We start from the raw sequence: 26,421 nt of genomic DNA, 5'->3' as shown, positions 1-26,421 counted from the left end.
AACAGATGTAAAGGCAACCAACTCTGGTATCGCAAGTCAGACAACAATAGCAAACAGTATTCCATCTACGACTGGTCCAGGACATTCAACAACTGAAACCTTATCAATGACACAGTCAACCAGCATTGGACCAAATTCAAATGTGACTACTAGTAACATATCTTCGGCCTTTTCCACTCTTGCATCAAGCAATCAGACAATGGAATCTACAGGACCTAACAAACCAACAACAGTTCCTGTTTCCCAAACAGACTCATCATGTGCAACACCAATATCAACCACTTCTATGGAGCCAACAAACACAACTCCATCTGAACAAACAATGAGCAAAGGTTCTGACTCCAGCACTTCGCCTTCGACATCTTCAATATCAAGCAGCACTGTAGACACTACAACAGATGTAGGAACAGCCACCACCTCTTCTGGTACAACAGGTCAGACATCAACAACCAACAGTTTGAAATTTATAACTAGTCCAGAACATTCAACAACTGAAACCTCAACAATGGCACAGTCAGCAAGCATTGTACCAAATACAGATATGACAACTAGAAGCACACCTTTGGACTCATCGATTCTTGTATCAGGCGACCAGACAACAGAAACTGCAGTATCTAGTGAATCAACAATACATACTGACTCCCAAACAGACTCATCAAGTGCAACACCTATATCAACCACTTCTATTGAGCCAACAACCACATCTCCATCTGAACAAACAATGAGCACAGGTTCTGACTCCAGCACTTTGCCTTCGATATCTTCAATGTCAAGCAGCACTTTAGACACTACAATAGATGTAGGAACAGCCACCCTTTCTGGTACAACAGGTCAGACATTAACAACAAGCATTGCACCATCTACGATAAGTCCAGAACATTCAACAACTGAAACCTCAACAATGACCCAGCCAACAAGCATTGAACCTGTTACAGATATTGTTACTAGTGGTACATCATTTCACACATCAATCCAAGTTTCAACGTTTTCATTCACTTCAACCACGTTGCCACTGACTAGTATCAACTCTTTTCCAGCAACTAGTAATGCCACAACAAGTGCACCTTTAACAACTACATTAGGGAATCCCTCAACAACATATGCAATTGAGTATGGATTTACCTTCGGAGATTTGCTCCTGACCGGTGATGATAAAATAACCTCTGGTATCAGTTGCACGACTAAGATATTCATTGGCGATGGTTCAGATGGTGGATTTTCACAAGTGTTTGTATGTAATTAAATCTGTCTAAAATTATTTAAATGTACAAATTTATTTTTTTTCTTTAAATGTCCAAATTATCTTTTTTCCAGATTGGCACAAATGGAATTATTGGATTAGACGCAGCTTATAATAGTCTTTCTATTCGTGAAATGAATTCAGTTGATATCAACAAACAAAAAATAATCTGTCCATTTTGGACAGATTTAAAAACTCACCAAAGCAATGCAGGCGTTTTTTACCAAGCGTATAGACGGTACGTAATGATTTATCAGTCACTTTAACGCTAGCTATTCATTGGTATGTACATTATTGCTCGATTGTTTATTTTCGTAATGTTTAGAGCAAAAGTAATTGTAAACTGTTAACGACACTTGTCGGTAAAGCATATTGCAGATTTTGAATGATGCAATAAAATTGACCATACTCTTCAGAGTTGTCAATTCAAAATTAGTTTATCACATAAGCATTTCTTTGAATATCTAAAATAAAAAAAACAAGAAATATCGAAGATGTAATATTGTATTTTTAAGACCAAGACACTTAGCCGTACAAAGATAAGTATATATCGATCGCCGCAATATCTAAAGTGGGTGAAAAAAGAAAAAAACATGTAAAGTCAAGAGCCTAGATTTTTATTTGAATATATGTTAATGACAAATCATATTAAAAAATAAGAGCTTTAACAGGATAAATATTGAGACTTACAGCAATCCTTCATCATGACTTGAATACTTTAATTTGAATTAGATTTGTGACCATTTTTGCGTCTAAATTTGTGAATAATTCCCAGAAATAAGTGATACAATGGCTCATAGTGCTGAATTGGATTAACATTGATTGTTGATATTTGTAATTAACTTTGGCATATTGAAATTTCAGAGAAATTGATAGCCATAAAGACGTTATAATTAAGGCCAATACTATCGTAAAGGAATTTTTTTCTGAAGACTTTCCTCAATTTGAGGCAAGCTGGATTTTGAAAGTCACGTGGACAAAAATGTCATTGTTTGCAGATAAATCTCAGGTGCGTTAGCTATACAAATTATACATTGTGGATTGTAATAGTAAGTAAGTCAATGGAAACATTGCAAAAGTATTTCTTTTATTTGTTTACAGAAAATAACCATACAGTGCTTACTTATCACGGATGCCAAGAACACTTTCGTTGTGTTTAATTACATTGACGTGAATCTTAGGCCTATCAAAAATTTGAAAATTTCGATGGGTTACAGATTTCGGAAATTTTTCAGTAAAAATTCATATTCAAACCAGCAGGCTGCTTTTCAAATGAGTTCCGTTCCCGGAAATACAGGTATTTGATAACATTTCCTAACATGAAGTTTACAGTATATTTTTTTCATTTTCCGAAATACTAGTATTAAACATTTTAAGAGATAATTTAAAAGCAATACAAGGCAAAATATATGTCACCATATGTAATAATTTTCCTAATGAAAACATGCATGTATATTTTTCTCCAAAACCATTAACAACCTGATATTTATTTCTTTAAAACTCTTTGTATTTTGATTAAAATGTTAAGTTTTGACTTTAAATTATCATGATATATGTGTATATTATGTTTTTATAATATTGTTGAAATCATTTTTTATGGTTTAAGTAAATCACACTTTTAATGAGAAGTAGATTCGTAACCAACGTTTCTGTTAAGACAATAAGTTATAACTAGTTGTACTACTATGAAGATGTCCTACCCTAGATCAATTCAACAAGAAATTTTGATGAAACAGCAGTTAACGCTAATTCGAAAATGTATCTGTTACAAATAACAATTTTAGGTACTACTGGTGTTTGGATTTACAAAATGACAACTAACGTAGGTCTTAGCAGTGAAGAAAGAGAGTGTCTGAATTGGCGTTTTAAAAACAAGGAAAACGGTGTTGCTGATCGTCTAAGTAACATGGCACAAATCATCGAATGCCCGTGTGATGGTGGTCTTCTACGATTCGACCCACGATTCATGTTCAGCAGAATAGACAACAGAAAAAATATAATGTGTTATGCCACGATGACATTTGGAAGAAATGCGGTGAGATCATATTCACTGTGAAGAGTTATTATAATATTTTATAAATTTTTATAAATAGTGCCAGCTTGGAAGGGTAACAGTTGAAATTAATACCCCCGAGAAAACCATTGTCAACCAACGCGAAGTGGAGGTTGACAGTGGTTTTCGAAGGGTGTAGGTTTCAATTCTTACCCTCCCAAATCGCGATATTTATTTCAATATACTGAATTTCTTAGTTTTAAACAAAACTAAACTTACTTCTTTAGGATTGAAGCGATTTTTACGGCGAACTGTAAGCGCATAATTTAAGTGCATGTAACAATTCAATGTGTTACCCTTTGCGAAGTGTGTTGTTGACACTGAGGGTAATAGAATGTATTTTAATCTGCGTCTTAACCAATCATATTTTAATATTCAACATTCTGTTATATAAAAGACTTCATGCTAAAAAAATCGATGTGTTGCTTTGAACACAAGGAACACTTTTACATGTACGTGAATGACTTTACATTTCAATTTGTTCAAATGAATAATACAAACACTGACTTGTTAACAATGTTGTCGTTGTATAATGATTTTATTACAAACAAGTATGCAGATAGACCAATGCTCTGACTGGTAAATACGTTTTGAAAATTCATAATGATAATTTATTGTTTGCTTTTTGTTGTTGTTGTTGCTGTTTTTACGTTTTGGTTAAACCGCAATACTGGTACATGTAAGCATGTAAAATTTGGTCAGTTTTTGGTGTCTGCTCTGGATTAGCCCGGCTATCACTTTTGGCCAGTTTTTGATTTCATAATAATTTAAACGGGTTCTATAAGATTGTCCTTACCCTAATCTTGTGTTTTTGGTCAAATATGGCAGCAAGAATAAAGTGTTTTTCTGTTTTTTCATAGCTTCGACTTCCGTGGCGGTATGAAATTTACTGGTAGAATTCTTATTACAGATATTAAGATAGATATGAAATCTTCCCTTTTGAGAAACTCGGAAAAAGAGTGTGCAATACGGCAATAATTCATGTATATAAAAGTTTACTTTTACTATGAACAAATAGCATCCTCCACAGTCCAATGCATTAAAAAAGAAAATGATAATCAACTTTTCCCTTGAAAACAACCCGACCCATTCTCTACATTTCCCAAGTTTATTCAACCTTGCTTTTGAAAGTTTAAAGTCTCCATTTGTAATGTTTTATTTAGGAATGCTGTTACCCGTTCTTTATACCACCTTCTTTCTGGGGGAGCCCAGTCCTTGGATCTTGTATACGGTCTTCTCCAACAGCTGGAACGTTAATGGAATACAACCCTTTCTTCGAACGTTTCAATAACCATAATCATGACGTCAAACCGAAGGATATTTGCTGTCAATCAGGACATTGCGACTGGTTCTATGAAGTTCGACCAATTACAAGATGCTATCGCAGATCGCCCTTTAGTGCTGGTGGGTGTTTTAACGTTGTTTGCAAAACAATTAAAATAATAGAAAGCAAAAAAAATCTTACAAATACAAAAGAAGAGACTTTTTACTAGCTAGTTCGCTGCTAAGCATTAGTAAGTATCGATATGCTTGTGCAAAAAGTGGATGACGGAATATGTAATTTTTTCATTTAGCTTGGTTTTTTGGAGACCCTCATATAACTACATTAGATGGACATCAATATACATTTAACGGTTACGGTGAATACACGATGATGAGAATTAATAAGGAAACAGACTTTGAACTTCAAGCCAGAACTGATCTGGCCACCAATGAAAATGGAACAACTATCAATGCTACAATTTTCAGTGCTTTTGTTGCTAAAGACCACACTGGAGCAAGAGTTCAAGTTGCAATGTCAAGAAAGAGAGACAGTAAGATAATAAATGTTACAAATTTAGAACAGAAGTGATGTACACTGTACATGTATTGGCACGATTGATAAATTGGCAATATCAAAATATGGATAGTATTATGTTCATTTAAAATTTTATTATTTCAAAGATTATGCTTTAATAGAAATAAAAAATTCATTACTCCGAAGCATTTTTCATGTAACGTTGCTAATTTAAACAAATATGTGTTGGTCTTTTCTTAAATCAACTTGAATCATTATTCAAGTAGACATAAACGAAGATTTTAAATCATCATCATGGTCTATGAATTTATTCATTGCTAAAAACATTTCTGCTTAAATTTCTCTGTAGAAATGTACATTCTCGGGGATGGTCGAGACTTGACAAGAAATTTTGAAAACCAGAACTTTACATACATAACGAAGTTTTTGTCTCTTCGGCTGGACAATCGGACAGTGGTAGCTTCCTTCCTAAATTCCTGTAAGCCAAATATATTCATAAAATATGTTGTTATCATTACGTTACAATGTAGCTTTCGTGAAACTACGATGTGTATATGAGTCATTAAAATATTTCATATTTCTATGGTCATCTATGCCATGTAAAGCCGTTATAATTTGATTCGTTTATAAAAATACTTTAAGCCTGACCATGTGTTTAAAAAAGTGTACCATGTTATGCATTGCTAAAATCTTTCGTATGCATCAACAAGTTAAATTACGTATCCATTAAGATATATATGTTCAAATGATATCAGTTTTGAGTTTCTTTTTTATCATTCTCTTCAGCCATCACGGTAAAAGTTGGCCTTGGAGTAAGATTTCTGACATGTGAAGCCGTAGTTGATAACGCTTACAATGGTTCGGTGACTGGATTGATGGGTAACTTTGATGGCAATAGTTCCAATGATTTCGTTCTCCCGAACGGCACAACACTAACAGGCAGTAGTGTCAAAAGCGAACGAAACATTTACATAAATTTTGGGCAGGCATGTAAGTAAAATAATGTACATACTATTAAACAGCATTATACGTACATGCATCATCTTATATATATACATATATGTACAGCTTATCTATTTCAACTTTTCGTTCAATAGGGTCCGTTACCGAGAATACGTCGATTTTCCAATACGACACTGATTTGTCTCATAGTGATTTCCATCATCCAGAGTTCTTACCGTTGTTTATTGATGAATTTAGTGAAGAAAAGAGAAATCGGTCCAAAGTTGCTTGTGGTGGTTCAGAAAATCAAGCTTGCATCTTTGACTTTTTGGCTACTGGTGACAAGTCTTTAGCCATGTCTTCTGGAAGTGAAGCCAGTACATCAAAATTAGCGGCGAAAACTATTGGTAAACTTCACGAGATAAAGATTTTGTTATTGTGAACATGTAATGTTTTATTACAATGTATTATTTCATTAAAGGATTGTTATATTGCTGCCTAACATTAAAACAGTTGACATCCAATCTGTCTCACTTATTAAACGGTTATCTAACAATATGAACATTGCATAATAATAATGATTTGATTGAATTTTAGAAAACGAATCGCCCTATATCTCCGGAGACACTTTTATAGAAGCACAAGTAAATGTCCCAGTTACTATGAAATTTAACATTACTGATGACGGTAAAGCCGAATACAAGATACTACAGAGACCGGAAACAAACTTTGAATTCAACAACTTGTCTGGAATTGCAACTTGGACCCCCTCTGATACAAGTGTATCAGGCATCAGGTAAATAACAAAATTTTATAACAACAACCCCCCCCCCCTGCCTTTTTCAAGAGTAATATCATATTTGTCTTAATGAATTGATTTCAAGTTAAGACTGTGTTTATACATTGGAAACATGGTAACTATACTAAGCCGAACAAAATTAAGTATCAAAATAATAATTTTAAAACTTCACTATGCTCGACAAATACATGATTAGACATTATGTATTTTTTTATTTTTATTTTTTTTTTACATTTTGTTTATTTCATTTTCAGTATCACAGCTATAGATGACTATGAGGTCGAGGCTTCGCCGCTAGTTATCGTCATAGCTCTGTGTAGTAGGTGCAGCGAACGAGGAATTTGCAATTTCACGACCATAAAAAACTCAGAAACAGAGCAATTTAAAAGAGCGTCTTGTGATTGCAGAACAGGATATACAGGTTTCTTATACAAAGCCAGTGAAGAAAAAGACGAATTTCTTATTTTTTAATTAATATGAAAAAATATATTATTTCATTTGACTGTGATTTTTCTTGTTATTATGCGTTTTGTTTCTGGTTATTAGGCGATGACTGTGAACATGAGGTAGATGGCTGTGCCCAGGACCCGTGTCCCCATGGTAGAAATTGTACAGACCTCTCCCCAGAACAAGAAGAGCTCTTCCATCGAGGATACAACTGTTCAGCTTGTCCGCATGGGTTTAGAGACGTGGATGAAAAGTGCGAGGGTACGTATTTAAAACCTTAAGATTTTAGAGAGAGAGAGAGAGAGAGAGAGAGAGAGAGAGAGAGAGAGAGATCAACATTAAAAGTACTAAGAATTTAGAAAACAAATCTGTTACATGTCAGTTTTATGTGCACTGAACCCAGTTCCTCAGATTAAAAGAAATACACAGACATTGCATTTGTTTTAAAAACAGACGACAGTGCTATAAATTATTGTCCGAGTTATTTCTTTCTTCAATTCAAGATCTAAATGAGTGCAACGGGACTCGGGCTGTATGCAATGTCAAATCAGAGAGCTGTGAAAACACCGAGGGAGGGTACAAATGCAACTGTTTACCTGGTTACCGCAAAGTGGAAGACATCTGTAGAGGTAAACATGTTCATCCCGTTGATCCTTATGTCCACAGTTATCTGTCAGATATGTAGGACACAGATTTCAGCCTTAAGCATGCAAGTCAAGGGCGATAAAGAAGTCTGTAGATTGTGAAATCTATATCCTTGAATTACCTAAAAAAAAACACACAAAAAACAAAGATCATCGTTATGCAATACTTTACTTAAAGCCATCTAGGAGGTTTCCTGTTTATTGATTTTGAGAGATTTAATCATACTATATTCAAGAGTAAACGTCAATTTTCTTTTCGATTTTTTGTATTAATTCACCAAACAGTGAAGTTTTTGTTCTGATTTTAATAGATATAGACGAGTGTCAGGAAAGCACGTCTGGCTGTTCCCAACGGTGCAACAACACCGAGGGGTCGTTCGTCTGTTCATGTGTATCGGGTTTTACACTGAATGAGGACAACAAAACCTGCTCTCAAATTGGTATTATAAAAATGTCAGTCTAGTCTATTCCAAGAACAGATCCAAAGATTATTTGAGCACGACTAGATAGATGTATATTTGAATTAGATAATATTATTTAAACAAGCTTTATAACAAAAGGAAGATCGACATATCACAATTGTTCAACTCTTTATCAAAATACGAGAGCCGATAAACCAGAAACAAGTGAAATTGAAAAACTAATGGGCTTATTTTTCCAAAATAACGTTTGTATGAAATTAAAATATAGCATGCATCTATTCTATTATATTAGCGATTAATGTCGCAAATGCAAATGCAATGAAACCACCCACATGTATGTACAATGTACACGCAAATGTACATGTATTTACATGTAAATTGTGTACTGTACAAAAGCATTAAGTGTGAAAAGTCTTAAATAGTATGTCATTAAGTATTTTGTTTATCAAAGAACTGCTTCGTGGTCTATAAGATTATATTTTACATTGCATGTTCATATGAATAAGTATTCGTTATATTTAGATACCGATACATGTAAAAATCACAACCTAACATGTGAGTATACGTGCGATAACTCGTCTGGAAGCTTTGAGTGCATCTGCAAAAATGGTTTTGAACTTGAAACAAACGGAATAAATTGCACAGGTAAGTTAATAATTTTTGGATCTTAATAACATAACAAAGCATAAACTTAAGAGAGAAATATTGAGATAGATATTCAAATAATACGTTAAATTACCAGAGAGAGAGAGAGAGAGAGAGAGAGAGAGAGAGAGAGAGAGAGAGAGAGAGAGAGTTTCCATTATGTTACCGGTATTTTTTTTGATTAATTTGACAGATATCAATGAATGTAACCAGGGTATTTGCAGTCAAGTATGTCACAACTCAGTGGGCTCATTCGAGTGTTCATGTTTTCCGGGCTATGTTCTGAACGAGGATAAAATTACTTGCTCGGGTGAGGAACTTTAGATGATGATCAACGATAAGATACATGTATATCAAATATGGGCAAATATATTTAACCATTGAATCAATCACTATATAAAATTTCTTTTAATTTAAATATGAGGCATTATGTCAATTAATTTAACAGGATCAGCAATCGGTCGTAAAATAAAACTATTGAATGTACTGAAAAATATATTATTTAAAAAATAAGAAGTCAGTAATTATTAATAACAAAAAAAATAATGCATGTAGAATTTATAGTTAATTTTGATTTTTCGTTTAATCATTCCCAAATGTAGCGTGCATTCCACCAAAGTATGGAGACAACTGTTCTCAGACCTGTGACTGTGGGTCAGGTGTAGACAGGTGTGACCCGGTCAGTGGGTGTGTCTGTCTGTCCGGGTGGGAGGGGTCCAGGTGTGACCAGGATGTAGACGAATGCACGGACAACCCAGCGATCTGCGGATCAGATAAGATCTGTCACAATTTACAGGGTTTCTACAGATGCGATTGTAGAGGTGGATTTGAGAAAATCGGGGAAGACTGTAAAGGTGAAATTTCTGTTGTTTGAATTGATTTTATAACATGCTGGTAAATGTTCTGATATAATTCGGATATATAAATTTTCTACATATTAAAAGACGATACACATAAAAAATTTGCTCAAGACAAAAATCTTGTATATGCACATGCATACTAGTATATATCTTGTATTTAAAATTATAATATTAACTGCTTTGTAGTTTAAGCAATCTTGTTTGCTAATTTATATCTTAAACTATCTCCACAATTCTATTTGTATAATGCATTCTATTAACTTGATTATACAAGAACCATCTTTTTCTGTAAGATATTGACGAATGCTCTAATCCTGGTTTGAATAAATGTCCGCGCTCTTCGAAGTGCATGAACACAAAGGGGAACTATACCTGTCAGTGTTCAGAGGGCTACAAACAGAAATCTCGATACGACTGTGAAGGTATGCAGAATGTTTTGCGCCATCAGCTATGCTCGCGATTGTATATGATTAGCGACATTGTAAACGTAGTTATCTCACGTTTGAAAATTTCTTTGGAAACTTTTTGCATGACAATGGTAATAATTATCTTTTGGATTTATTTAATATCTTTATTGCACGTCATAATTAGATCAAGATGGATAACTCCAACGTACAGTTGGAAATTCTTCCCCCGATTCTTTCAAATAAGACACATTTTAAACAACTATAAAAAACGATTATTCTTTCGAATGATATTCTGTCAAGATATTGGATAAAATGAGGGAAACCCGATTTTTACGCTTGGAGCAATTCTTATCTAAATTAAACAGAATTATACTTACACGTGTTGTACATCCTTCATACTGAAGACATATTTTGCCTTTAGATATCAATGAGTGTACCTCTGGGGTAGCGGGCTGTTCCCAGGACTGTGTCAACAAAGAAGGAGGGTTTAACTGTGAGTGTGAGTTCGGCTACACGCTGGATGATGATAGAAAAACATGCGTTGTTGGTAAGCTTAAGATTGCTACAATTATAATACAATTATATAGTTTCAAAATGAGAAAATATGTAGAGAATATATTATAATTTGTCATATTTAAATATCTAACTAAAGAGAAAAGAGAAAAGTTTAAATAGACAATATGTTTAACTACTTGATTATTTCATCATATCCACCAAATGTATTAAAGACGTTTTTTTGGTATTTTACTAGTACACGTTACTTAGTTTTTCAATTTATTTTCCAGTGAAAGACATTTGTTCGCTCTATCCAAATCTGAATTGCTCATTTGGATGTAAACAAGATTCAGAAAATATAACGATAGGTCATTGTTTTTGTGGAGCGGGATATTTCCTTAATGCGCTGGATAAAAGTTCCTGTGTTGGTAAGATAAACATTTCAAAATAATATCATTCTGACTATCACTTTTACTCCATCACTTATATATCTTTAGAGGGAAATGTTGTTTTACAAGATATATATCATAATACATATTAAAAGATAAAAAAAAAATCACTTTTTGGTGTGCTGGCATGTTAATTGTTTTCTCCTATAAGATACCAATCTCAGTTTGTCTGAGTTTGATGATTTTCTTTTTATAAAAGTTCATTTTAACGTTTATGTAATTTTGTTTTTATAATTATAGCAGTGTACTTCTTTTTAACTTTCAGAGATTAACAAAAAATCGTATAAAGACCGTCTAGTAATGAAATTACATTTACATGTGTCTACATTTCTGAATATATGGCAAGAATAATCACCTTTTCTGTAAAATGCACGGTTATACATGTATTGCAGACAGTGTCATGATTTCTATTTACAGATGTAAACGAATGTGGTAATGCAGGTCTGAATCTGTGTTCGTTTAAAGACAACTGTGTCAATGTCCCGGGGTCCTACAACTGTTCCTGTCCAAGTGGATACTTTCTTGAAAACGATGGAAGAACTTGTTCAGGTACGTTTCATGAAAGGCAATAATTCATCTTGGTTAACAAAGTTCTTACTGTGTTTTTATTGTTTATTTTAAATACCCCTTCTCTGCAATTTAAACGATAACACATTATTGAATCATAATTACACTTTCAGATATAGGTTTTTAAAAAGCCATAATGATTGTTAACATTTAGAATATAGTTAAATTAATAAATTAATCACTTTTATTTTTATTTTTAAATTGTAGAGTGTGATGAACATTATTACGGACTAGGATGTAAGACGCCTTGTAACTGCGGGCCCGGAGTCTTAAAGTGTGACAATGTTCAGGGGTGTCAGTGTAAGACCGGGTGGGCGGGGGCCAAGTGTGACGCAGACATTGACGAGTGTGTCAGCGGTATCCCGTGTAGTGGGGCCAACCAGGTGTGTCAGAACAACCCCGGATCCTACAGGTGTATCTGTGAAACAGGATACAACGAAACTTCACCTGACACTTGCACTGGTATGTTTTATGCATAAAACGCCGAATAATTGGACTGGCCCTCCGGCTGTGACAAAGCTATTGCGTGTCAGTGTAAGACTGGGTGGGGTGAGGGGCTACAATATAGATGAGAGTTACGGTTAACCAAGTAAAATCCAAATTTTTGTGCATTTTCTATTAAAGTGCAACCCAACTTTCTCAAATTTTTTGGCATAAATGATTTGCATTTCTTTAAACCTATGATGTAAAAATGTTAAATTTAATACATGTATATACTGTGTATATTGTAATATCATAGACATAGACGAATGTCTCAAAAGACCATGTGATCAGGATTGCACCAATACGGACGGAGGATACAAATGTTCGTGCAACTCTGGGTTCAAGCTTGTCAGCCAGTCTAAGTGTGAGGATATAGATGAGTGTGCGGCACCAACACCACCGTGTGATCAGTTGTGTTCAAATCTGGAGGGAAGCTATAAATGTTCCTGCAGAGACGGCTACCTTCTAAACACAACAACTAGGACATGCTACGGTATGAATGAGTCAACATCACTGCATGCTAATTGATGTTTTTTAAGAATTTAAGAATTTCTCAAGCAATGTTAAAATACTCTTTCTAAAAAAAAACACAAAGCTAAAGTATATACATTTTGATTTTTTTTTAACCATACACATTTTTTTATTACTCAAATGGACGTGCATGTGCTATTTGGTAAATAGTAAGTTTACTTTACGCATTTGAAGTGAATATGCATGTACATTTTCTATATTTTCAGCAAAAACTACCTGTTCAGAGCTTAATGCATGTGCTATTTGGTAAATAGTAAGTTTACTTTACGCATTTGAAGTGAATATGCATGTACATTTTCTATATTTTCAGCAAAAACTACCTGTTCAGAGCTTAATTGCACACAACATTGTGCTGTTGGTTCAGGCGGACAAGAACACTGTTCCTGTTACCAAGGCTTTGTAATGGATTCCGACAACATCACTTGTAATGGTAATCCAACAAAAAAGTCTAAATTGTTAATTTTGTAAATTTTATTTTAAAAGGGGCAAAGAAATGATTTTAGCTCACAATTTCCAAATATTATTTATCCATTTTGAATATTTAGAATGATTTATATGCATTGGGTATCATTAATACTTCCTCAAAATTTGAATGTGTTTTGTAAACAGAGATCGAGTCTTTTGTATTGTCCAGATATAACTTTCCAACAGACTTGTTTTTGTTAACAATTTTATTTATTAACAATTGAACACATTGAAACAGTCTATCTTGTTTGCCTTGAGTTATTTGATTTAGATATGGTGATTTCTTTACTGTACATAAATTGTAAACAAAATCAAGACTCAAACTTTGTTTTCATGACAATAAATTCTAAACTCGGTATCTCGCTCGACTTCTAGCTTTAAAAATGATCATAAAAACATTAAAATAAATAAAATTAAAAACGTTTATCTAAAACCGTGATCAAGGACTCTCTAACTGTGGTAGCAAAATTTAAGTTTGTTTTTTTCATAAATAGATATCAACGAGTGTGCATCAAACCCCTGTAATGAAAATTGCACACAAAACTCACCTGGTCAAGGATACACGTGCGCATGTGAGCCAGGGAAAATGCTGGACGTGGATAAAAGAACCTGTATAGGTACCGGGTTCGATGATTAACTTATAAATATGCATGCATCTTTCTAATAATAAAAGAATAAGATCTAATATATGTGTAAAGAACCTAAACAGAATTTACTCGTTCAACTGCAAATTTGATAATTAGGAATGCAATCATTTTCAGTTCATATATTTTGCAATCGATTGTTTGTTTTGCGACACAATATTGACAACTATTTTTACCAATGGATATTGAATAATCTTTTACAGTAAAATTCTTCTTTTCTTAGATTGCGAAAACGGTTATTTCGGAACAGAATGTTCAGAGAAATGTACATGTGAAGTGGAGAATACAGACACCTGTGACAAAGTGTCAGGCAACTGCAGTTGTAGAGTCGGATGGAAAGGAATGAATTGTTCTGAAGACATTGATGAATGTTCAGTTGATGCAAATAACTCAGTTTGTCCAGATCATTCAAATTGTACAAATTTAAACGGAACCTACTTATGTACTTGCGATGAGGGCTTTTCTATGTCAAACAATCGGTGTATTGGTAAATGTGCTCGTTTACTCTCTTAATTTGTTTTTTATCATTACCATCAGTCATGATTTCATCATAGAAGATACCTGGTTGTAGAATGTTAATCCTTAATCGATACATTTTTCTTACTGAAGTGTGCTCCTCTACAACGTTTGGACAGAACTGTGGTGGTCAGTGTACATGTAACTTCAACAACACTCGGTCATGTGACAAGCGAGATGGTACCTGCTATTGTAGAGATGGGTGGCAAGGTGTCAATTGTACAGAGGACGTCCTGGAGTGCAATAAAACACCAAATATATGTGGAAATAATTCAGTGTGCCAGGAAACAACCGGGTCATACAAATGTGTCTGCAAACCTGGATATACGAAATCTTCAAAAGGATACTGCGAAAGTTGGTTTCTATTTGCATACTATTTTTAAATATTGATTTATGATTATGTTTGCTGAACATGACATAGAATTATTACCATGCACAGTTATACACTATATACGCTATTAGTTGAATCATTTGGCAACGTCTTTTTAAAATTCTTTTTCCAGTATCCAAACAGTAGAATGCATTTCGAACCATGTGGGCTAACACATTTCCATCTCCATTTGCTCTTGATTAAAACAGCTTTTCTTAACAGATATCGATGAATGTACAACTGGACAGCACAACTGTTCAATAGATGCCAAATGTACTGATGTAGATGGAGGTTTTAACTGCTCCTGTAGGCTTGGCTTTAGGGGAGATGGACACAACTGCACGGGTAATTTTTTCCGTTATTTTACTATTGTTCAGTAAAAATTAATCTGGTTCAATATACATACATTGTTAGAAAACGCAACCACTTTATTCAGTGGGTTGTCATAATTGCTGTATATCATTTTTCACTTCTGAAAAGAATGACTTGATTATTCATCTATGTATTCATTTTAAAATCCATTGTATATGAGGATTGCTGATGTAAATTATGTAAAAAAAAAAATATGACAGTGTTTACTGATATTAATGTTTTTTACTTAACTTTGGGTCCTCCACAATTTTGGAAACAGTTTTACATACAAGACCAAACTTGTATATTTCTTAGAGACATGTACTTACCATTAAAGGTTCACAAAGTCTAACGATTGTATACATCGCATCCGTAGAAAAGACCACATTGTAAAATTGGAAACCCGGATTCTCCACCACTTATCATAACGCGCATTCTTTGTCATGGAAAGCTTTATGATATTTAGTTTATATAGATCCTCGAGATCTTATTTCCAACATGCCCACACCTGGCGGGTGCATTAGCCAAGGTGTTACTGGAAACTCTCCTCCTATTCATGTGGAGTAGCCCATGTCCCAGTCTGTATATAAAGAGGAAGTAGAAAGACAGCTTCCAGATGTCTACCCTTTTTAGATATAACATTTTAACATGACATTTTAATAACAAATATTGGAATGCAAAAATACGTTGGACTTACTAATGGCAGAAAAAGGTTTAATTTGGGGGGGGGGGGGGGGGTTCAACTTTTCAAAATATATATTCTGTAAAAAAAAAAAAAAGTCGGTAAATATTAAAACTTAAAAACTAAAATACATAAAAAAAAAATATTCTTTATAATGTATTGATGAACATATCTGGTCTGAAAATGAATGGTATATCTGATGGATAATAAGTTGACCATCCAGTCATCTTAATTTTTTTTCTGATCATTTATTAATACTTGACATTTAGATATCGATGACTGCAATCCAGAGCCTTGTCAAAACAACGGAACCTGTACAGACTTGATCAACGACTACCAATGTGATTGTGTTGCAGGATTCAATGGAACAAATTGTGAAAACAGTAAGCACCATAAATGCATTATGTTTTTGTTGCATGCAGAAAAAAATAATATTAATGTCTCTACAAATGTCCGTATGAATAATTGGAATTGACTGAACGATGTTTGTTTCAGATATCGATGAGTGTGTTTCACAACCTTGTCGAAACAACGGAACTTGTATAGATTTGATCAATGGTTACATATGTACTTGTACAGACGGTTTTAATGGAACAAACTGTACAAATGGTTAGTTGGAATACATCTTTTGGTAATGTTTTAAACTCAAATAAATTGTTATCTTTCAAAAAAAATTGTATTAAGAATGCTTCGCTTCTAAATCTTTAATCTTCTGTAATTAATTTAGATTATAGAGGAGATGCATCATTAACATCAACATGAAAATTGTAGATGAATAATTTTGTTCATTCAGTTTTTACTTCTTTAAGATATCGATGACTGCAAATCATTACCTTGTCAAAACAATGGAACCTGTACAGACCTTGTCAACGACTACCAATGTAGTTGTGTTGCAGGATTCAATGGCACAAAATGTGAAAACAGTAAGCACTTGAGATGCTAGTCTTTCTTGTTTGATAAAAATTCTACATTCAATTAGTTATATGCAAAAGAATTAACTTTATGTTTTTCTTTAATGATAAACATACTGTACACTCCTTACTACAGATATCGATGAGTGTGCATCTCAACCTTGTCAAAACAACGGAACTTGTGTAGATCTGATTAATGATTACCAATGTAACTGTACATACGGGTTTAATGGAACGAACTGTACAAATAGTAAGTTTTATTTTTTTTTTCGATTTTCAAATTTCTCAAAGCAATTTAACATAATTGTTCACCCTTAAAGTATAATGTCGTTCTAACTGTGTTTTGAATGCCGTCACGCTCAATAAATTAACAAACATATCTGTATTTAAGCATTGAATGTTTATGTTTAGATGTCGTCGTTCCTATGACACACCAAGCGGTGCAAACAAATTGAATACTGGGCGACAGCCCAGTATGATAATTTGTCTGCATCGCTTGGTGCATCCAAATATCCAAAAATAAGCATTCAATGTTTATATTCATATTTATGTCTTTTGTATAAAATGTATGTGTATTGTCGCTGAAAGGCCATTATATACCCTCTTTTTTAGGAATATGAAACGTGCATGAAACAGTCATATTAACATATTTAATATTTAGTTCACTTCCAAGACTAAGAATACAGTGCCAGAAATATTGTAGAGATAAACTCTCTTTTATCAAGGAGTAGATATAATCTGATGATTGTTTTTTTAAAGTACATATCAAATGGGTTATGAAAAATGGAAGGGTGTATTTAATCTCACAAAAAATAAATATTCTCAAAACGCATGATGACGTTTATATTTGTGTTCATGGCGCATGAATAAGCTAATTTTATACAAAGGAAATTGAATGTCACATATTTCCAATGCAAACATAAGGGGGAAATATACACTGAATGTAAATATATCGGAATAAAAGTCTACTCATGTAATATCAGCGTTTATCAATATTCACAAAAAACTATGCAAAATAAAAATGTTATAAACTTATCTGCTTGATGTATCTCCTTGTGGTATTCTAATAAATGTAAAACTGAGTATAAAAGTACTTCGTTTCTCAATTTTTAAAAAAAACATTGTAATAATACACCTATTTTCTCAATAACATCTTATTTTAATACGTGCAGATATTGATGACTGCCAACCAAATCCTTGTGATAACAACGGTAACTGTACAGACCTCGTCAATGACCACCGATGTGATTGTGTCCCAGGATTCAATGGAACAAATTGTGAACACAGTAAGGACTATCAATACCAAGTTATTTGTCTCTTGAAATAAATACAACATAGATTTCTCGTGAATTATTACTTTATTGTCTGTCTTAAATGAATGTAAATGCGCTTTACGATCCTCACTAGGAATGCAAATTATTCGCGTTTTTCAGAATATTTAAAAAAGTATATTTTAACGTTAATATTGATAGTCTTAAGTGATGAATAAAGAATACGTTCCTTTGCTATAGATATAGATGAGTGTGCATCTCAACCTTGTCAGAACAACGGAACATGTATTGATCTGATCAATGGTTACCAATGTAACTGTACAGACGGGTTTAATGGAACGAACTGTACAAATGGTGAGCTAGATTTTGTATAAGTTAGCTTTTTTACGAAACATCAAATTTTTACTGATCATTTAAGGGAAATTTCGTTAATCAATTACTGCAATTCTTAATCTTGATATAATGATAAAAAAGAACTTAAATCTAGTTAACTGAGAAGATTCATAATAAAAATAAACTTTTACATGTACATATAATTTGTACTTGAAATTTTAGATATCGATGAATGCCAACCATTACCTTGTCAAAACAATGGAACCTGTACAGATCTTGTCAACGACTACCAATGTAATTGTGTTGCAGGATTCAATGGAACAAATTGTGAAAACGGTAAGCACCATACATGTATTATAGTTTCCTTTTGTGCAAAATACACAATAGAGTTAGATCTACAAATGATTGTCTGAAAAGTTTAGAAGATATTGAACTTTGTTTATATCAGATATCGATGAGTGTGCATCTCAACCTTGTCAGAGCAATGGAACTTGTACAGATCTAATGAATGATTACCAGTGTAACTGTACAGAGGGGTTCAATGGAACAAACTGTGAAAGTGGTAAGTTAGAGTATACCTGCTTTTTAATTGGCGTATACTGTGGAATCATTAAAATTCGTGGGGGCCAATTTTCGTGGATTGCTGAAATTTTATAGGTTCGTGGGGATGTGATTTCATGTTTTTTTCTTATAACTACAAAAGAAAATATGGCTTTATAACCCTATTTTATTAATTTGTGGAGGATGTTAATTAGTGGTTGAGAGGTATCCACGAATTCCACGAAAATTGAGCCACGAAGAAATCTAATGATTCCACAGTACTAAGGATCATTTGCTTATCATTTAGAGAAGATTTAGGTTATTAAAATGCTTTACTTTTAGATTTTCAAGCTACGTAGCACAAAACACTTGTAAAATACAATATATTAATTAATTTCTCAAATTAACAGAATAATGACTCAATATTTTGTAAACGTTAATTCAATACATTATCTTACATAAAAGATATAAATCATTTGACAAGGCAGAAAAACCGAGGTTCAGCGTATTTTGATCTTTTTGATCCTACATTTGAATGGTGTTCATTTGATCTCTTTGAAATTATCCTTCTATCAAGTAGAATCTTGGAATTCATTCACATGTATGAGATAGTACATGTACATTTAAAATGGGTAAATTATTATACCAGGTGAACTTGAACCATCACATTGAAAAGCGTAAATGTATTCTTCATTCCAAAATTCAGGCATATTCATAGATTAAAATAGATTAAAATCAAGTTTTCTCAGATGTCATTGAAACCATTTTCCAGAACTTCTAAGAAATATTCATTATGATCCCAATCATACTGTTAACTTTTTAAAAATATAAGATGATACAATTTCGTTAAAGACAAAACAAAATTTTGCAAATTATTGCCCAAAAGGTTGATCCACTGGCCCCAGTCTTACATAAACATACGTCAGAATGTACTTTGTTATTAGTGAAAAAAATGTATTTGCCTTCCAAAAGGTCCTCTGTAAAAATAGCAATACACAGCACTTGTAATATATGAAACAGTAGCTGTCTGACAATGTAAATTCTAGCAATGACTATTTCATTTGATTTTACACTCCGATAAAAAAAGATTAAAAGGGTAGATTTGAAGCAATGTTGGCAAAAACTATAAGGTTAGATTTCTGTCATATTTAGAATATGTACAGATCTCATTACAAAAAAAATATTAAATTTTCAGACAAATTGAATCAAATTCAATCACTTGAAAACTATGGATTATATGTTATATATTACCTTAATTTATTTATTTAAAAAAATTATTTTTCATTGCATATTTACTTGATAAATAAAATCAAAACTAGTTATTTTTTCACTTTTAGCATGTAATAATTATACATATGGATATCAATGTTCAAATTTATGCGCTTGCAACAAAGAAAACACACTTGATTGTGATGCCGTCACTGGAAATTGTGTGTGTAAAGAAAACTGGAATGGAACTACGTGTTCAACTCACGTAGATGATTGCTTGAATGGATCCGCTAAATGTGATCCTGTCACACAGAAATGTGTCAAAAGAAATGTAACACACAATTACTTTTGTGTTTGTTTGTACGGTAAAAACAGCACTGCCAATGGAACCTGTTCATGTGAGTTACAGTTATATAACAAACAACTTTTAATTCATCATGATTTCAACTTACCTTTTCTTGAAATTTTTAGCTCAAACTTTGAGTAAAAACTGACTTAAAAACTATTTTTCAGCTCCATTGCCGCCATACGATGAAAGTGAGTATTACATGTATTGCCAATTTTATATCTCTATATGAATTATTTAAACTGAATTTTTCTAGGCTTTTTGTACGTACATGTACATATTCTATTGTGATTGACTGAATAAAAATAAAATCGCAAGTAGCCGAGGTATTTATCAGTATATTAATGATACTAGTACTTTCATGTTTGTTATTATTGAAAGATCCTTATTTTAATAAGTGTCATGTTTTATACGACATCTCTTTTAAATTAAGACGAGAAGGAAACAAAGTTCGATGCAGTGGTTACGTTGCAGATTGTCCTTACACAGCAACAACTAGATAATAATACTGCAAGCATTACTGAAAATATAACAAAACAGGTAATAACAATTTCCTTTTTCCTTTTTAAATGTTCATGAATCTTTACTATTCCAACTATATTTGAATAAACTCTCAGTTAGGTCCATCAATTCCCTTCTAAGCATTTCTAAATAACATTGAACTTTGTTTGAATATAATGATAATCTTAATAATACTATTAATGAAGCCAAAAGAATTAAACAATGACAATTTATTTGCTATAATATTGACACATTGAAGGGTTTTTTTTCCCTAGTTGACGAGCCATTTTAAGCACAAACTTATTGGCTTTGCCGCTCTTTCTGTCCGTTACATCAGGTGAGGTCTTTTGAATTATTTCACACAATCAAACAGTAAAATAAAAAAATAAAATAATCAAATTGTTTATAACATTATAACATCCTGATTGTTTACATAAAAAAAAATCAATTTATGACAATCCCTTTTTTTTTTACATAAATAGCTAAGCTTTAGCAAAGCTGTCAAAACAAATCTCTTCATCTTACACATATCATGCATATACAAGTCATCATAATGTCTTGCTGTTCACCATTTAAAAAAATTATATTTTTAAGGTCATCTGACAGACTCGGGTGACTTCAACAAGTCTTTGTCCGTCGTCGTGCATCATCTGTCGTGCATCGTCCATCAATAATTTTACATTTTTAACTTCTTTCTAAAAACTACAAGGCTGCTTGTTACTTTTTTGATGTGAAACATCAATAGAAAAAAATCTATTTTAAAAATCCATTGCTGCCTAACATAAATGAGCACCTCATACATTTTTCTTTGGCTTTTTGCACAGTATTAAACATCGGGAAATGGTTCGCGTAGGCGTCTTTTTTGGCAATTTATTATATTTAAATCATAAAATTACAATTTTTTAACTAAAACTTTTTATATACATTATATAATCTTAATGTTTTTAAAAACACAATTCAGAAGAAAGTTATGAATATGCACCTTACACTGTTAAAAAGTTTAAACTACATGTTAAGTTGAATCTTGGCAGTTTTGAATTAATATGTGTTCTATTTCATGAAATCTACATCAATATCATGTACATCGTTTATTCGTCTTTTTGAGTCAAGCTGTATGCTTTTTGTGTACATTATAGATATATATTTAAAAAGATTAACCGTCAAAGGCCAGCAGGTAACTTATTACCCAAATTTTACAATTTTTCCATTGAAGCTGGAACTCAAAAACACCCGCCTCCCCTCCCCCTCCCCCGTTTACATGAATGAATGTTTTTGAAACACCAAATATTTAAAGAGGGGTAGAAGTCAGAAAAATCACAGGTTATGGTTTAGACTTAAAAATGAAGCTTTTAATGCAAACATGAGATTCTTTGACATGACAATCTAAGGGCAATGGTACTCAGGTGACCATGAAGGCCTGTGGGCTTCTTTTTAATTTTTAAAAATTTTGTTGATGAATTGCATTGTAAATCTGTTATTTTTTACAAAGGCTTGGTAGCTTGATAGTACGTTTTGAAGTTGTCCTAAATACTACGTCTGATCCTGACACACTTACCGGAAAATACATAAAGGCTACGTATGAACTAATGGATCCATCGTTCGAAATTGAAATTCTTGGAAAGAATGTTTCTGTCGTTTTAACAATACTTTTCGATGAGAAATCTAACAGTGGGTATTCATTTTGAATAAGCTGTTAAAAATATCAAATACTTGAGTGTTTTTGATTTGTTTTAAATTATATATTACACAATTCTATAAATCTAAAGATTTATTTAAGCATTTTGAAAAATAAAACAATTTACATGTTTTTATATAAATTTGTAGTCACATTTAATGCGTCAAGCAGCCTTTGTGAAGCTTTTCAATTCTTAAACACTTGTCCAAAATGTAAAGAGTCATTTGGATTACCAACATGTGTGTAAGTATTGTACAATATCTATTTAGAATAAAAACTACTTTAGAATAACTTTATTTACATAATTATCCTTATTGTTATTTGATTTGACATTGTTAGTTGATTTATGAAATGGTTCAATAAATCGTCCCTTGATGTAATGAACAGTTTACATTCTTTTTTTTTCAGAGCCCTAGAAACAATAGGTATGAACATATTTTTACCATTCCTGTTTTCCTATTATATCAACATTTTCAGAACATTTATAATGCATTTATCGATATATTTAGAATTTAGAGAGAATTACGTTTTAACTGATATACTAGAAGATATGTACATCTATACTTACGTTCTCCATAACTGGGTTTTTTTTTTCAGACCATTCTAATTTGATAATTGGATTAGGAATCGGCATTCCTTTACTCCTGGCACTTATAGCCATTGCAATCATTTTCATTGTTTATTGGAAGAGAAATGCAGGGAAAAACAATCCAGAAGACAATAGTGATAACGACAGGTAACGTGTCATGTAGAGATATACATGTAATTATGCATATGCAAATAGCTCACCCGAGTTTTTCTACCCCTTGTCTGTTGTCCTTGTTGTCATCAACGTCGTTGTCATGTTTGACCAGAGCTCTTTCAATGGGTACATGAAAGGAGAGAAAAAAGATGTTGTTTACATTATTACGAACTATCCAAATTGTACTTAATCAAAAATGTTTACACTAGCTTTCTGATACGGTATATGTTAGATTAAATGTATTTTTAAAATACAACTCAAAGGTGTTTAAAGCACTCTCGCAGATTTTTCAGATTTGTCACAAAATGCACAGTGAAATATATCATAGAGAGGATAGGTTTTAGGAGAAATCCAGTTGAAAAAAAATCGGAATATGGTTAATTCTGACAGAAGTGCAAAAGACGTTTCGTGTGTGAAATAATTTTGAAAGGAGATAAATGATAGGGGTTAATAATGCTACATTATCACACATACGAGTGGGAGTAAAGTGGAGTTAGTGTCCAATTAGAAGAAGACATTCTTTCCGAGAAAATTTAGTTAGTATATGATTTGTGCAAGTCATATATTAAGGAACCCGTAAAAAATACACTCAGAGTGTCATAACGTTGACTGTTCTATCCTGGATTTGAGCAATATGGGTGTTCCAATGTGTGACATCATGCATATGAAGAACCTAATGTTTTATTATGTGGTGGTGGCTTTGGAGCTGCAAGGATTCATTAGCCATACCAATGACGGATGTGAAAAAATGATCTCGATTTTAAATATTTCGTCTAAAATACCTGCTACTTGATAAAAACAACGATTTTCACTACACAGAGCTGTAATTTTATTTCTTAATATGAAATTTGAATAAAAATGTTTTTTCTGTCAATGCTGTACAGATCGCCAGAAGGTAGTGAAGTCTTCAGATCAAGACTCCCTCTCCGCTATGGAGGTTGGGGGCCATTATATTCACCTTGGGGTCCAAAATCTGACTGTAAATTCGAAAGTAGTTACTTGGGACCAGCTCAAAATACCCAAGATAGCTGGTATCAAGAGGATTCTATTCCTGGAGGTATAATTTCCTTTGCTTCAATATTTTTTCAGATTATTAAACATGTAAACACGTAAACCTCGGTATTCTCAAAGTTTACAATTTTAATTCTTTTAAAGCAGTGTTTTTGGATGATATATTGATATTACTTTTTAAATTGAAGACATCTTTATATGAATGATTATAGATAAACTGACAGATGAATTTTCTTGGGACTTTATGCGATCAATGAAACCCAAAGATCTAACGGTATGCATATCAATAATTAAGTATCCAAAGACATTGATATTTTCTTTACGTTTTAACGGCTGTGGTAAAAAAATCATATTTCTTATTCATTGAAAATAACAATAAAAAACACTAACCTGTAACAGGAATTAATTTGATATAAAAAATCATTTTACATTTTACACGAGAAGGGATAATGTTTGTGATGATTTACTTTTCTTCTGGACTTCTTTAACAAAAAAATATTCTTCACTAAATTGACAAGCATACATAGATACATGTACCTTCATTTTCTACAGTTTGAAATAAAGAGACCTGTGACAGAGAGCATACCTAATCCTCTCTATGTAAGTATAATGACAGACCAAGCAAACATTATTCCATTTTCTTCTTTAACTCGCAATGGACTTGTAAAAAAATCAGGTCAATGTGTGGATCTTTCCATTTTACTCTTCCTTTTTTATGCTTAATTAACAGCGTGGAAAGGTAAAAATTAATTTGTTAAATGTTACAATGTAAAATGAAATATACATAATTGTTACTAACTTAATCGTGTACGTTGACCTGTACTTAAATTTAAAAACTGCAGACGATATTTAATATAGTTTGAAGACCAGAGTATGCCTTATTTCTATTTTCCTTTTTTTAGGGGGGGGGGGGTTATAATAACTTAATATGTATCTGATGAATTTGTAAAATATGATTATTGTATATTTATTTATTTTACAGACCAGTCTACAGTCAAGTATCGACGATGTCACCGTTTGATTTACAGACTTAGCTGTATACATAGAAAAAATATATATGGTCATATGAACGTTCTTAAATATCGAAATGGTGCAATAATATTTCTGATTCAAAACTAATTTTTATATTATTGCTAGGTGTATGTAACTTAATCACTTGTTAAATTACACTTAAAGATGTACACTTATCCGTACGTGTCTGTTCTATTACAGTGTATGTTGTATTACAGTGAATATGTTTGTTATTACTTCAAACAACGAAATGTTTTCTTTTACATAAGTTCTGTTAAGCTTCTATTGAATATGTCTGGAGTACTTAAAGGGCAGAATAGATATTTTAAGATGTTTCCGTTTTTACTTTTTTGGTTTTACAAAAAAAAAATCAATATATTTCTCTAATATTTCTTTGTTAAAAAAAAAAGAAAAACAAATGCACACTAAAGTATAGCCAATATATTGCGTTAAATATCAATTTGGCATTGTGTATGTATAATAAATATATACCTTAGTTAGAATATTTTTCATAGAACATTACATGAAACTTAACCAAATCCATAATATATTATGTGTAACTGGTGTACTCTTATCATATACCGAATATCGTATATAGATGTGCAATGTAAACTGTTTTGCATAATATCTTTTTACTTTTGCAGCTACTAGTAAAACATCTTTTAGCAAATAGTTTAAATTAATGTATACATACCACAATGCACTGATAATATTGATTTTAGCTTTCAGTTATTTCATTACACCTATGTTGCTCAGAACGTTACATACATTAGCAAGTTTTAAACAGAACCAATTCATCCTTTGTTAACATTGTATGCTTCATAACATAAACTCATTTTCCCATGTATTGATTGCAATATTGCTGATTACTCTCTGTTCCTGTCTACGTAATTGAATACCATGTGTCAGATGATGCTGAATTTGTGTTGCCTTTTGTATACATGGACATGAAATATTCATACTCTTAAAATTTTTATATTCGTTCTTAATCAATTTTGTATATAGTCGTTTTTGTTTTCATACCGTTACTTCTCTAAAGGATTAAAATTGTTTTAATGTTT

At 32.4% G+C, this 26,421-nt stretch overlaps 1 protein-coding gene across 1 annotated transcript; it reads left to right on the top strand.

Moving 5' to 3' along the window:
- The first annotated feature begins 41 nt into the window (after positions 1-41).
- LOC128192563 (uncharacterized) lies at positions 42-26,421 on the top strand. The gene is made up of 49 exons (XM_052865350.1): positions 42-1,231; positions 1,315-1,478; positions 2,105-2,249; positions 2,342-2,537; positions 3,025-3,275; positions 4,457-4,697; positions 4,868-5,107; positions 5,441-5,569; positions 5,878-6,081; positions 6,189-6,440; positions 6,631-6,829; positions 7,087-7,253; positions 7,379-7,540; positions 7,783-7,908; positions 8,235-8,363; positions 8,868-8,990; positions 9,184-9,300; positions 9,593-9,844; positions 10,144-10,272; positions 10,679-10,804; positions 11,043-11,180; positions 11,619-11,750; positions 11,976-12,230; positions 12,508-12,744; positions 13,093-13,212; positions 13,742-13,864; positions 14,115-14,378; positions 14,501-14,761; positions 15,000-15,122; positions 16,080-16,193; positions 16,306-16,419; positions 16,620-16,733; positions 16,858-16,971; positions 17,894-18,007; positions 18,233-18,346; positions 18,548-18,661; positions 18,774-18,887; positions 20,203-20,472; positions 20,588-20,611; positions 20,854-20,960; positions 21,197-21,258; positions 22,411-22,589; positions 22,746-22,839; positions 23,005-23,021; positions 23,194-23,332; positions 24,223-24,395; positions 24,562-24,623; positions 24,902-24,949; positions 25,332-26,421. The coding sequence occupies exons 1-49, from the start codon at positions 107-109 to the stop codon at positions 25,368-25,370; spliced, it is 8,256 nt and encodes a 2,751-aa protein (XP_052721310.1). The 5' UTR covers positions 42-106; the 3' UTR covers positions 25,371-26,421.

Source organism: Crassostrea angulata, chromosome 1, assembly GCF_025612915.1.
Source record: "Crassostrea angulata isolate pt1a10 chromosome 1, ASM2561291v2, whole genome shotgun sequence".
Classification (NCBI taxonomy): domain Eukaryota; kingdom Metazoa; phylum Mollusca; class Bivalvia; order Ostreida; family Ostreidae; genus Magallana; species Magallana angulata.
Note: the sequence above shows the minus strand (reverse complement) of the source record. Positions and strands in the feature narration are given on the sequence as shown.

Excerpts from the sequence above, each read along its gene's own strand:
- LOC128192563 (XM_052865350.1), top strand. The coding sequence starts at position 107 with ATGACACAGTCAACCAGCATTGGACCAAATTCAAATGTGACTACTAGT. Across the intron at positions 6,830-7,086 it reads ACAAGTGTATCAGGCATCAG|TATCACAGCTATAGATGACT; the intron begins GTAAATAACAAA and ends TTTCATTTTCAG. Across the intron at positions 24,950-25,331 it reads GCATACCTAATCCTCTCTAT|ACCAGTCTACAGTCAAGTAT; the intron begins GTAAGTATAATG and ends TTTATTTTACAG.